Here is a 14,500-nt window from a genome sequence, read left to right on the forward strand (position 1 = left end):
TAGGAAGGGAAATTCTCTCCTGTAAGAGTTAATATGGGAAAACAATTTCTCCTTTCCACTGATGCTTTCCAATCCTTGTTCCACAAAAAACCCAAATTTTCAAAAAACATTTTTCATTGGGACAAAAAGTGAGGTGAAATCTTCTGAAGAGGAGGAAAGACAGCAAAACAAATGTCACAGGGGTGATAACCCTTCCCTATGTTTTCCAAAAAGCTTAAAAAAGATTTTTTGGCTGGAGCTAAACGCTTTAAAAATTTACCCGTTCAAAATTACAAAGAGATTCTACTTAACAACAAACCTACAGTCCCTGTCTTGTTTGCACCGCCTGTATACTGCTGTTCAGAGTATATAGGGCCTTTCCTTATTTTAATTTGGGTGCGGGGTTCCCCTTAATATCCATACAAGACCCAAAGGGCCTGGTAATGGACTGGGGGGTACCCATGCCGTTTGTCTCACTGATTTTCATCCATATTGCCATGACCCGACATGACATTAAACCCGCAAGCAGTTTTAAATGAGATTTTTTCCTTTAAAAATGACATTTGGTGCAGGGACTGTTCTAAACACGGGAAACACAAGCCACTTTACAGGCCTACTATAGACACACCCCAGGTACGATATTTAAAGGAATATTTCACTTTTTTTTTTTTTACTTTAAGCATCATTAAAATCACTGCTCCCGAAAAAACGGCCGTTTTTAAAAGTTTTTTTTGCATTGATACATGTCCCCTGGGGTAGGACCCGGGTCCCCAAAACCTTTTTAGGACAATACCATGCAAATTAGCCTTTAAAATGAGCACTTTTGATTTTGAACGTTCGAGTCCCATAGACGTCAATGGGGTTCTAACGTTCGTGCGAACTTTCGGTCCGTTCGCAGGTTCTGGTGCGAACCGAACCGGGGGGTGTTCGGCTCATCTCTAATCACTAGTATATATATATTACGCGCATTAATAGACCCCAGAATATGATATCCCACACTCCAGGCTTAATACTCAATTCATCTAAATATGATAACCATTTACAACTATAGTCCATTCTGAGCAGGTGGGTTTTCCAATTTTACCACAATATCTGTACTTCCATTGTTTATTTATGGTATACATTTTCCTTATTATTACCTTTATCTCCCAAGAAAAATTCATATGATAGCAATATAAAAACAAAAATATCAAAATATCAAATCAGTCAATATTAAGGGATGCGGGACCCTTTATATCATTCATTCTCTATTCTTCTCTAATTGCCTGGGCATTCTGGGAGAACTCCCTCTCTCTCCATTGTGGCCTCCTCTGCTGTTGGAGCTCCCAATCCCCCATAGTTGGGAGTTCTGTACATATGGGAACTTCAGTAGGTCCTGTACCCAGAAAGTGAAACAAGTCCAGGGATGGACTGGCCATCGGGACTACCGGGAGATTCCCGGTGGGCCGATGGCTCAGAGTGGGCCGGTTTCAGCCGCATCTGCGGTACTCGGCTACTGTATCTATCAGTCAATCACCGACATCTGGCGCCTGATGGGTAGATTGAGACTTAGCCAGCATGCAGAGTAGCGCAGTAGCGCAGGAAGCGTCTGTCTGTAGTAAGTTCTCTCTCATGTCGCGCAGCACTTCTTGCTCCCCGGCGACCCCTCCTCTCTTCTCGTCTATCCCCATTGGCTTGTGACATCATCTGGGATAGACGAGAAGAGAGGAGGGGCCGCCGGGAAGCGAGAAGCACTGCGTGACATGAGAGAGAACTTACTACAGACAGACGTTTCCTGTGCTACTGTGCTACTCTGCATACTGGCTAGTAAGATCCCATGATGTGCCCCCTGATGTGCCCTATAATGTGCCCCATCATGTGCCCTAATGTGCTATGTGCCCCATAATGTGCCCTGATGTGCCCCATAATGTGCCATGTGCCCTGATTTGCCATGTGCCATAATGTGCCCCGAGCCCTGATGTGCCCCGATGTGCCATGTGCACCGTGCCCTGATGTGCTCCGATGTGCCATGTGCCCCATGCCCTGATGTGCCCCGTGCCGTGATGTGCCCTGATGTGCCATGTGCCCCATGCCCTGATGTGCCCCATGCCCTGATGTGCTATGTGTCATGTGCCCCGTGCCCTGATGTGCTATGTGCCCTGATGTGCCCATGACCTGATGTGCCCCGTGCCCTGATGTGCTGTGCCCTGATGTCCTATGCCCTGATGTTCCCCGTGACCTGATGTGCCCCGTGCCCTGATGTGCCCCGATGTCCTTTGCCATGATGTCCTGTACCCTGATGTACTGTGCCCTGACGTGCCCAGATGTGTTGTGCCCTGTACCCTGATGTGTTGTGCCCTGATGTACTGTGACCTGTGCCCTGATGTCCTGTTCTCTGATGTCCTGTACCCTAATGTGCTGTACCCTGATGTGCTGGGCTCTGTACCCTGATATCCTGTACCCTGATGTGCTGGGCTCTGTACCCTGATGTCCTGTACCCTGATGTGTTGTGCCCTGATGTGGCCTGTACGCTGATGTGCTGGGCCCTGTACCCTGATGTGGCCTGGTGTGTTGTACCCTGATGTGTTGTACCCTGATGTGCCTTGTGCCCTGATGTGCCTTGTGCCCTGATGTGCTGGGCTCTGTACCCTGATGTGGCCTGATGTGCTGTGCCCTGATGTACCGTACCCTGATGTGTTGTGCCCTGGGCCGGTCTGGATGAAGTCCAGGGCCAAATTTTTGTCCCAGTGCAGCCCTGAACAAGTCCGGTAGTTGATTAGGATCGTATAAGTTAAAACTATGTTGCTCTTTTTTAATATGCAACGATAGTGGGTACCCCCATCGATAAGTAGCTTGCCTGGAACGTAGCAAGTCCAGTAAGGGTTTTAGCAGGCGGTGTCTGTTCTTTGTATGGCTGCACAGATCTGAATATATCTGTATCTCCACGCCTTCAAAACCCGCTGTTCCCTTTTGCCATGCTGCCCTAATTACGTCTTCCCTTGTTCTAAAAAAATGAACTCGGCATAAGACATCTCAAGGGGTAGTTTGGTCTAAATTGTGAGCCATGGGGACCCTGTGTACCCAATCCAATTCAATCCAGTTATCCGGAGATTTCTCCAACAATTGGTTAAAAATCTCAGTTACTGCTTTCCTTAGAAATGACCATATCTGACCATCTCTGGGATCCCCCTTGCTAGCACATTATTCCTCCTACTTCTATTTTCGGAGTCTTCTGATTGTAATTGCATCACAATCCGCCCACTCCTCAATATCATCAGAATATCGGGCCTCTGCTTCCACTCATACGCTGATGACACTCAACTCTACTTTTGCATCACCGAAAAAAAGGCCATCATCAGCGACTAGAAAAATGCCTCACTTTGACAGGCGACTGGATGACCACTAGCTCCCTCAAACTCAACGGATCAAAAACAGAGCTTCTTCTCCTACTCACAAACCAAAACTCCAAAACTAAGACCCCATGGACACCTCCCACCATCTTTGGACAGACCAGCTCTCCAAGCACCAAAGCCAAGAGTCTCCGAGTCATCTTTGACTCAGAAATGTCAATGGATGCACAAATAGGATCAGTTGTCAGTGGATCTCACCATCTCCTCCACCTGCTACGTAGACTCATCCCCTTCATGCCAGAAGAAGACAAAGCAGCAGTAGTTGGAACAATCATTAATTCCCGACTCGACTACGCAAACTCGCTCTACATAGGACTACCCCAATTCTTTTTTGCCGGAAAGTCCGACCGTGTGTACGCTCCATCGAACATTTTTTGTCAGACTTTCCGCCAACCAGTGTTGACTAGCTGGTTCTCAAATTTTCCGCCAACAAATGTTTGTTGTCGGACTTTCCGATCGTGTGTACACAAGTCCGTCGGACAAAAGCCCACACACGCTCGGGATCAAGTACGAGCCGGAAGCGCTCGGTCTTGTAAAACTAGCGTTCGTAATGGAGATATCACGTACGTCTTGTACGTCACTACGTTCGGAATTGTTGGCCAACATTTGTATGACTGTGTGTATGCAAGACAAGTTGGAGCCAACAACTTTCCAACATAAAATCCACGGTTTTGTTGTCGGAAAGTCCGATCGTGTGTACGGGGCATTAGGGTGAAAAAAACGAAAGATACACAAAAACCTAAGCACATTTCTTGCGTACTTTAACATTTTTAGCTTTTTTAAATAGAGGCAATGCCATTTTAGCTCTTTAAAGAGAGGCACAAGTCATTTTAAATAGATACAGTGACCTTTCAGTTTGTCATCGTTCTGTCGAGTAGAGACAATACTACATGACAAATGTTTCTCGCTACAAACATCTATGGACCTTGCTTTGTGCACTGGTGTGCAGTGATGTTGGAACAGGAAGGGGCCATCCCCAAAACTGTTCCCACAAAGTTGGGAGCATGAAATTGTCCAAAATGTCTTGGTATGCTGACACCTTAAGAGTTCCCTTCACTGGAACTAAGGGGCCAAGCCCAACCCCTGAAAAACAACCCCACACCATAATACCCCCTCCACCAAATGATTCGGACCAGTGCACAAAGCAAGGTGCATAAAGACATGGATGAGCCAGTTTCGGGTGAAGAAACAGAGTCCTGACCACAACCCGATAGAACACCTTTGGGATGATTTAGAGCGGAGACTTTGAGCCAGGCATTCTCTTCCAACATCAGTGCCTGACCTCACAAATGGGCTTCTGGAAGAATGGTCAAACATTCCCATAGACACACTCCTAAACCTTGTGGATGGCCTTCCTAGAAGATTTGAAGCTGTTATAGCTGCAAAGGGCGGAGCCAACTCAATATTGAACCCTACGGACTAAGACTGGGATGCAATTAAAGTTCATGTGTGTGTAAAGGCAGGCGTTCCAATACTTTTGACAATATAGTGTATGTTGATAGAACATCTCGCAACATAAAAATAATTCTACTCACCAAACGGCATTGACTCTGACCTGCTTACTGGCCAATTCTGGAATAAAAGGAAAACACCGTAAATGTGATAATAATGGAAGACTTCTATTATTTGTACCTGCATCATGTCTCAATGTACACAATTTTCTTAAGCTTTTTTTTTTTTTTTTTTTTTTTAGTAATTTTTTGTAAAGTTTGTTACCCGTAGATCCTTTCAGTTACAATATGTCTTATTACAGGCTGACAATGCTAAGCTGCAACCTCTCAAATTAGCAATAGTCTTATCAGCCTGTTGTGCAGACTCTTTCGGTTGGGTCGTTGGACTGCCTGTGGTTGGCTTAGGTTTCCTCCGGACCGAATAGGCAGCCCAAGGAACAAAAGAAATTGTCTGCTCCCCAGGTTGACAATACTGCTGCTAACCGAAAGGGGCAGTGGTTTGGTGTTGTCAGCCTGCAATAGGAAGTGCTGTAAAATGGTAGGATCTCCAAGTCTAAAACTTCACAACAGATTCTGAAAAAAAAAATATTTGCTTAAGAAAACTTTATAGACCGAATCTTGAAGCCAAATGCAGTAGTACCTTGGATTACAAGTATAATTTGTTCCAGAAGCATGCTTGTAATCCAAAGCACTCGTACAGTATCTCATAAAAGTAAGTACACCCCTCACATTTTTGTAAATCTTTTCTTCTATCTTTTCATGTGACAACACTGAAGAAATGACACTTGTCTACAATGTAAAGTAGTGAGTGCACAGCTTGTATAACAGTGTAAATTTGCTGTCCCCTCAAAATAACTCAACACACAGCCATTAATGTCTAAACCGCTGGCAACAAAAGTCAGTACACCCCTAAGTGAAAATGTCCACATTGGGCCCAAAGTGTCAATATTTTTGTGTGGCCACCATTATTTTCCAGCACTGCCTTAACCCTCTTGGGCATGGAGGTCACCAGAGCTTCACAGGTTGTCACTGGAGTCCTCTTCCCCTCCTCCATGACGACATCACAGAGCTGGTGGATGTTAGAGACCTTGCGCTCCTCCTCCTTCCGTTTGAGCATGCCCCACAGATGATCAATAGGGTTTAGGTCTGGAGACATGCTTGGCCAGTCCATCACCTTTACCCTCAGCTTCTTTAGCAAGGCAGTGGTCATCTTGGAGGTGTGTTTGGGGTCGTTATGTTGGAATACTGCCCTGTGGCCCAGTCTCTGAAGGGAGGGGATCATGCTCTGCTTCAGTATGTCACAGTACATGTTGGCATTCATGGTTCCCTCAATGAACCTGTATCTCCCCAGTGCCGGCAGCACTCATGCAGCCCCAGACCATGACAGTCCCACCACCATGCTTGACTGTAGACAAGACACACTTGTCTTTGTACTCCTCACCTGGTTTCCGCCACACACGTTTGTCACCATCTGAACCAAATAAGTTTATCTTGGTCTCATCAGACCACAGGACATGGTTCCAGTAATCCATGTCCTTAGTCTGCTTGTCTTCAGCAAACTGTTTGCAGGCTTTCTTGTGCATCATCTTTAGAAGAGGCCTCCTTCTGGGATAACAGCCATGCAGACCAATTTGATGCAGTGTGCGGTGTATGATCTGAGCACTGACAGGCTGTCCCCCCACCCCTTCAACCTCTGCAGCAATGCTGGCAGCACTCATACGTCTATTTCCCAAAGACAACCTCTGGATATGATGCTGAGCATGTGCACTCAACTTCTTTGGTCAACCATGGTGAGGCCTGTTCTGAGTGGAACCCGTCCTGTTATACAGCTGTATGGTCTTGGCCACCGTGCTGCAGCTCAGTTTCAAGGTCTTGACAATCTTCTTATAGCCTAGGCCATGTTTATGTAGAGCCACAATTCTTTTTTTCAGATCCTCAGAGAGTTCTTTGCCATGAGGTGCCATGTTGAACTTCCAGTGACCAGTATGAGAGAGTGAGACCGATAACACCAAATTTAACACACCGAGACCTTGTAACACTAACGAGTCACATGACACCAGGGAGGGAAAATGGCTAATTGGGCATAATTTGGACATTTTCATTTAGGGGTGTACTCACTTTTGTTGCCAGCGGTTTAGACATTAATGGCTGTGTGTTGAGTTATTTTGAGAGGACAGCAAATTTACACTGTTATACAAGCTGTACACTCACTACTTTACATTGTAGCAAAGTGTCATCACATGAAAAGATAGAAGAAAATATTTACAAAAATGTGAGGGGTGTGAGGGGAGACGGAGCGTCTCCTAGCGTCACCGGCGTCCCCGCACCTCTGGCCATATGTGGTACTGCACACCCCAGAGGCTTGAATCCTGCTTGTCTTGCAAGACAACGTTCGCAAATCTAGTCAGAATAAAAAAAAAAAGGATTGGCTCGTATTGCAAAACGCTCGTAAACCGTGTTACTCGCAATCCGAGGTATTACTATATGCTGAAAATCAGATCTTTGTTTTACATACTCTTTTTCCAAAAATTACAGCAAGTAATAAACTCAGATATACAGTACAATGGTCCCTCAGACATATAAGCTGGTATCCTAAAGACCTTAGCTGGCAGTTTACAGACTGGTACAGCCCAGTTGGCAGCTTACAGACTGGTAAACAGGACAGTTTATAGAAGGTTTTTTTATGGCCCTCCAAGGATGTGGACATGCAACCTCCCCATCAGACATCACTATCAATAAGCACAATTGTACAACAGAAGGGTGGAGCAGATAAGGGGTGTGGGCAGACAATCAGGATAGAGGGTCCATCCTGCCCAAATGGCATCTCCCCAAGACCAGGGCAGGTGCTAGTCTAGTTTATGCCCTAGGCAAGACTAGCTACTAAAACTTCAAAACTCTCAGGAGCCAGAAGAAGTCCAACATTGGATTGAGGGGAGTGAAGGTGACTAACTGGAGAAGAACAACAACCGGCGCTGGACTAGCTGTCCCGCAGGTGGAAATAGTTTTCAGGAAGAGACCTGGATGGTGGGTTGAGGAGTATAACTGGCTTCACCCAGTAAGAACACAATATATATATATTTTTTTAAATATCTCATGCTTCCTCTGCTCTGTTTGTCTCCGCTCGGGCCATGCGTTCCACGGAGCTGTGATATCACTTTCGGTTTATCATTGGCACAGGGAAAACCGGAAGTGATGTAACTCGGATGGAAAGCACTGCCCATGTCCTAGGGCGGTGCCAATGTCAATCAAAGCACCCGGCCGTAGTGATACACACTACGGGCGTCTGGCGGAAGTTGTCCTGCGCAATGGAATGCGCCGCAAGGTGGGACAAAAGCCTGCAAATGAAGCACCTCGTCTGCAATCTCGTGATTTTTTTTTTTTTTTTACTGCTTGGGAAGGGAGGGGCAGCACCCGTGCGCCCCCTATGGATGGGCCGCCACTGAATTATCTACCATTTGTATCTTGAGGGAATTTTCAAGCACAATCTGTGCACTACTAACCACAAGCACATCTCATATTTAGGATTATTTCTCCTTGACTGAGAAGAAAATTTTCAGCGTTTAAATAGAGATTGTATCCTACTTACCAAGAGCGGCACATCTGGTCATATGATCCACCGCTGACTTTGACATGCAGTAAGCCAGGACGCCCGGGAACTGGAAAATATGGGGAGATTTGAAAAGGCCAACATGTAGCTTATTATTCTTTGAAAATGTACATTTTTTGACTTCATCTCTCATTAAGTACACCAAGGGGGTTGTTTACGAAAGGCAAATCCATTTTGCACTGCAAGTGCACTTGGAAGTGCAGTCGCTCTAAATCTAAGGGGTAGATCTGAAATGAGTGGAAGCTCTGCTGATTTTATCATCCAATCATGTGCAAGCTAAAATGCTGTTTTTTATTTTCCTTGCATGTCCCCCTCAGATCTATAGTGACTGCACTTCCAAGTGCACTTGCAGTGCAAAGTGGATTTTCCTTTAGTAGATAACCCCCCAAGTGTAATAGTAGTTATGCCGCGTACACACGAGCGGAATTTACGGCAGACTTTGCCCGGCGGACTGGATTTAGTCAGACAATTCGATCGTGTGTGGGCTCCAGCGGACTTTGTTTTCTCAAAAGTTGGACGGACTTAGATTTGAAACATGTTTTAAATCAATCCGTCGAAATCGAGTCCGGTCGAAAAGTCCGCTCGTCTGTATGCTAGTTCGACGGACAAAAAGCCACGCTAGGGCAGCTATTGTCTACTGGCTATGAACTTCCTTGTTTTAGTCCGGTCGTACGTCATCACATACGAATTCAACGGACTTTGCTGGATTGTGTGTAGGCAAGTCCGTTTATTCAGAAAGTCCGTCGTAAAGTCTGTCGAAAAGTTCGCCGAGCAAAGTCTGCCGTAAAGTCCGCTCGTGTGTACGCGGCATAAGGCTTACACATGGATAATCAAATGCCAGTTTGGATGATTGTTTTGTCATCTCTGTATCTATTTGTAGTTGTGTTCTTCATGGATTTACTGGTTTGGAATTACAGTCAAATTCTAACTACCATTTATACTCGAGTATAAACCGAGTTTTTCAACATTTTTTTTTGTCCTGAAAATGCCCCCCTCGGCTTATACTCGAGTCAAGCCCTTTTCTGCAGCGGAGAATGTCATTTTCCGAACTGATTTTGGGGCCCCGTATCTCTGAGCCACCAGGTGCCAAAGCTTGGGGTTCCTAGTACTAAGTGGCCCCAAGATACGGGGCCCCAAATTTGGTTTGGAAAATGTCAAGCACTTTTCTTCAGCAGAGAATGACATTTTCCGAACCGCCTTTGGGGCCTCGTATCTCGGGACCACTTAGTGCTAGGAACCCCAGCATGGATATGTTGTAGTGCTAGTTCCACTGGGTTTGCACCACAAACGTGGGGTTCCTAGCACCAAGCGGCCCCGAGATACGGGGCCCCAAATTTGGTCATCTGTGTCCATCTGCAGCAATGTCATTTCAGGACCTTTTGGGTCCAGAGACCCCAAATTTTGGCTACAGCTAGGGGGGCATCTAGGAACCCTTAACTACTGAGTTTGAAGTTCGGGGGACCTATGGCTGCAAATGGGCACAGTGAGGCTGCAAATGGGCATTGTTGACCCTCTTTTCCACTTACAGTAGCTGCGCATTTCTCACCCTAGGCTTATACTCGAGTCAATAATTTTCCCAGTTTTTTGTGGTAAAATTAGGTGCCTCGGCTTATATTCGGGTTGGCTTCTACTCGAGTATATACGGTAAGCCTAAACCTACTCTTACCTCCATTCTAATACTATTCTTTTTTTTTTTTTTTTTTTAACATCAACGTTTATTGAAGAGAAAGTACAAATGTGGAGTCGCAGCTCCAAGTCAGTAAGTAGCATGTATGCGGTAAATCAATACGGTGGCTTGCATGAATAACATGAACTATATCATTATTAATAAGTAAACAAGTCTTTTAAGCAATAATTGAAGTTGGTGAGTGATTTGAGTGAAAAGCTTCTTTAACCACCTCTAGCCTGCCAGCCGTCAAATGACGTCCACCCACAACGACTGCATCTCGTGGCGATCGGTGGATCGGGGCGTCAGTCAGACACACCACTACACCGATCTTGGTAAAGAACCTCTGACGGAGGCTCTTCACCACGTCATCAGCCGTGTCCAATCACGGCTGATCACGATGTAAACAGGAAGAGGCGTTGATTGGCTTTTAATCACTCTCGTCTGACAGACGCGAGTAGAGGAGAGCCGATCGGCTGCTCTCCTGACAGGGTGGGGGATCTGTGCTGATTGTTTATCAGCACAGCCCCCCCCTCGGATGCCCACCCAGGACCACCAGGATGCCACCAGGACCACCAGGGATTGGCACCACCCTGGACCATCAGGTATGCCACCCTAGACCACCAGGGAAATGCCAATCAGTGCCCAGGACTCTGCCAACCAGTGCCCATCCCCATTGCCTGCCAGTGCCCGTTATTGAAGTGGTTAACTGAAAGGATATTGCTCAAGTCTCTAGAGTTTAACTCAAAGGGAGAGAGCACCTTCAGTAGGTCGATAGTAGATTAGTGAAAAATGAAAGAAGTGGGGAGAAGAGTTAGCAACAGGGAGGGAGATGGGGGGGGAGTACGTCCTTATTCCTAACATAAACCGCTTTTCATCATTAAAACAGTTACAACTACAAGTTTATAGTTAAGCAGCAGTAGTTATAGATTTTGAGTCTTCTATTAAAAGACTCCGCCCAGGGCAAGTGCCCCTCCCGCCCCTGCCTTGTACCGGCCCTGCTTCTATAGTTTGTCCAGAGATCCTTCCTTCACAGGGTGGGATCATTTCTTTATTCTTAATGTATATTTTTCAGGACTTCATAGGCCTGGGAATATTTGAACAGAAACCAGGGGGCCCTGGTTTTGTGGTAGCGGTCAGAGTTTGTCAGTTGATTGGTCTCCTCCATCTCACAGATATATCTTTCATTTCACACAGCCGGTCCTGAATTGTTGGGATGCGGGAGGGTTCCCAGAAAAGTGGAATGGGATTTGGCTGCGTTCAAGGAATTTTTATATTTCTTGAATGAGAGATCTGTGATATGGAGCAGGCAACATGCCGCATCAAGTTTCAGCTTTGTCTCCGTGATCTGGGAGATAATTCCTTTAACCGCTTGCCGACCAGCCGCCGCAGTTTTACTGCGACAGAATGGCACGGCTGGGCGAAACGACGGTACTTCATGCCGCTTCGCCTTTCTGCCACCAGGGGCGCCCACAGCGTGTGCCCGGAGGCGATGCAAGTGCCCGGCGGGCGCGATGACCACCGGGCACCCGCGATCGCTCGTGACAGAGGGAGAACCGGGATCTGTGTGTGTAAATCCCGGTTCTTTCAGGGAAGTAGAGACAGATCGTGTGTTCATACTATGTATGAACACCGATCTCTCTATCCTCCTAGACAGTCCCCTCCCCCTAAAGTTAGAACACAGTGAGGGAACACAGTTAACCCCTTGATCGCCCCCTAGTGTTAACGCCTTCCCTGCCAGTGACATTTACACAGTAATCACTGCATTTTATAGCACTGATCACTGTATAATTGTCAATGGTCCCAAAAATGTGTCAAAAGTGTCCGATATGTCCGCCGCAATATCGCAGTTCTGATAAAAATTTGCAGATCGCTGCCATTACTAGTAAAAAAAAAATAAAAAATAATAATAAAAATGCTGTAAATCTATCCCCCTATTTTGTAAACACTGTAACTTTTGCGCCAATCAATATACAGTGGAACCTCGGATTGTGAGTAACAAGCGTTTCGCAATACGAGCACTATATTTTTAAAAATCGTAACTCGGTTTGCGAGTGTTGTCTCGCAAAACGAACACGATTCAGGCCAAAGCGGTGTGCAGTACCGCTTTTGGCCTGAGGCGGGGGGGCGCCGGAGCCGAGCAGAGCTGAACGTCGCCGATCGGCGTAGTTCGGAAATGCACAGAAAGGCCCGAGACAGCACAGCTGGCCTCGGCAAATCTCGAGTAGGAAGTCTTTCTGAGGTTTGCCAAGGTCAGCCAAAGTGTGCTCGGGCCTTTTTAGCCGTTTCTGAGGCTCTCCGGTGCCCCCCCCCCTCGCCTCTGGCCGCATGCGGTATTGCATCCTATTGAAGTCAATGCGGAACAAATTATTTTCTTTTCCATTGACTTCAGTGGGAAAACTCATTTTGATATACGAGTACTTTGGATTACGAGCATTCTCCTGGAATGGATTATGCTCGTAATCCAAGGTTCCACTGTACACTTTTTGCAATTTTTTTTTTACCAAAAATATGTAGAAGAATACATGTCAGCCTAAACTGAGGAAAACATTTTTTTTTTTAATAAAAAAATGTGGGATATTTATTATAGCAAAAAGTAAAATATATTGGGTGTTATTTACGAAAGGCAAATCCACTTTGCTCTACGAGTGCACTTGGAAGTGCAGTCGCTTTAAATCTGAGGGGAAGCTCTGAAATGAGGGGAAGCTCTGCTGATTTTATCATCCAAATCATGTGCAAGCTAAAATGCTGCTTTTTTATTTTCCTTGCATGTCCCCCTCGGATCTACAGCGACTGAACTTCCAAAGGCACTTGTAGCGCAAAGTGGATTTGCCTTTCGTAAATAACCCCCAATGTGTTTTTTCTTTCAAAATTGTCGCTCTTCTTTTGTTTATAGCGCAAAAAATAAAAAAAACGCAGAGGTGATCAAATACCACCAAAAGAAAGCTCTATTTGTGGGGAAAAAAAAGGACATCAATTTCGTTTGGGTGCAGTGTCGCACGACCGCGCAATTGTCAGTTAAAGCAACGCAGTGCCGAATCGCAAAAAGTGGCCTGGTCATTGAGCAGCCAAATCTTCCGGGGCTGAAGTGGTCAACCTTAGACCAGAATGAAGAAAAGTACTGGACATTGCCACCAAATGTGAAAGAGGGTGCCTTTATCAGATTGGCACTGCCAGTAGGGGTCAGAGGTTAGCGGGAACCAGGCATGTCATTTCACTGGTTTGGCGTACCAGTGGGTGAGGAGCTTATATGCTGTTTCCTGCATTCTAGTACTGAGAGAGCATTTGTGAGTAAGAATACAAGCCTGTTGCCATTGCTTATCCTAGATTTAAATCCAAGTTCCTCGGACCAGCTCTCTCTGAATAGAAACTGAGGAAGCTTTTGGTAGGGGGTCACCTTCCAGGCACACTGACTCCAATTCGGTCGTCTGTCTGCAGAAGTTGTTTTTTTCTGGAGGCATGGTTATGGTAACTGCGGACTTGGAAATAGGTCCACAGTGGTAAGTCTGGTGTGTTGTTGTTCGCCCTAATATCCCTAAGCTCCTTAAATGCCATGTTGTGGAAGCATTTCATAGCCAGAAGTGGTTTGCTTGAGTTGGGGGGGGGGTAGTCTAATACTATTCTAACTACCCTGTAAAAGGAAAGAGGTCTATACTTACCCTATGATCTATGATGAAGGCGCTCCAGTCTGGTCACATGATCAGATCCCAGCGCCGGCTTCAGTGTAGAGGTGGAACAGCCAACAACGGATGTCCCATAGTAAGACTATGGGTGCCATCATCACCCTGGCTCTATAGCCATTGTCCTCTACACCAGTGGTCATCAACCCTGTCCTCAGGACGCACTAACAGGCCAGGTTTGCAAGATAACTGAAATACATCACAGGTGATATCATTTGCTGCTCAGTGATTGCAGTATTCTAGTCTGCATCTCTCCAAGGTAATACATACAACCTGGCCTGCTAGTGGGCCCTGAGGACAGGGTTGATGACCACTGCTCTACACTAAAGCTGGCGCTGGGACCCTATCATTTGACCAGACGAGAAAGTCCTCAGATTAGGTAGACTTTTTCTTTCACAGGGTAGTTAGAATAGTCTTAGAATGGGGGTGGAAGTAGGTTTAGGCTCAGTTAGAGTGTGTCTGAAATTCCGCGTTAAGCACTGTGTATCACATTCATCTTCCTTCAGCCCCTTCGGGTCTACATGCAGAAGCTCTAGTGCCAGTTGCCTATCCTGGCTTCATAAATGGTGACTATTCTGGTCCATACCTTCACAATGTGTGTTAGCATGGCATGGGGAAACACAGTGACTAAGTGGTTAGCACTTCTGCCCAGCAGAAGATCATCCGTTTGAATCCAAACCACGGCACTACCTGCCTGGAGTTTGCATGTTCTCTCTGTGTCTGCGGAG

At 46.1% G+C, this 14,500-nt stretch overlaps 1 protein-coding gene across 1 annotated transcript in view; it reads right to left on the reverse strand.

The window, feature by feature from the left end:
• LOC141148170 (3-oxoacyl-[acyl-carrier-protein] reductase FabG-like) overlaps positions 1-14,500 on the reverse strand; it is a 63,896-nt gene that overhangs the window by 12,586 nt on the left and 36,810 nt on the right. Inside the window, exons 5-6 of the mRNA XM_073635359.1 lie at positions 8,406-8,475; positions 4,904-4,940 (exon numbers count right to left, since the gene is read on the reverse strand). Of these exons, the coding sequence (XP_073491460.1) occupies positions 4,904-4,940; positions 8,406-8,475 (107 nt within the window). The remainder of the gene's footprint in view (positions 1-4,903; positions 4,941-8,405; positions 8,476-14,500) is intronic.

This window comes from Aquarana catesbeiana, linkage group LG06, assembly GCF_042186555.1.
Source record: "Aquarana catesbeiana isolate 2022-GZ linkage group LG06, ASM4218655v1, whole genome shotgun sequence".
Classification (NCBI taxonomy): domain Eukaryota; kingdom Metazoa; phylum Chordata; class Amphibia; order Anura; family Ranidae; genus Aquarana; species Aquarana catesbeiana.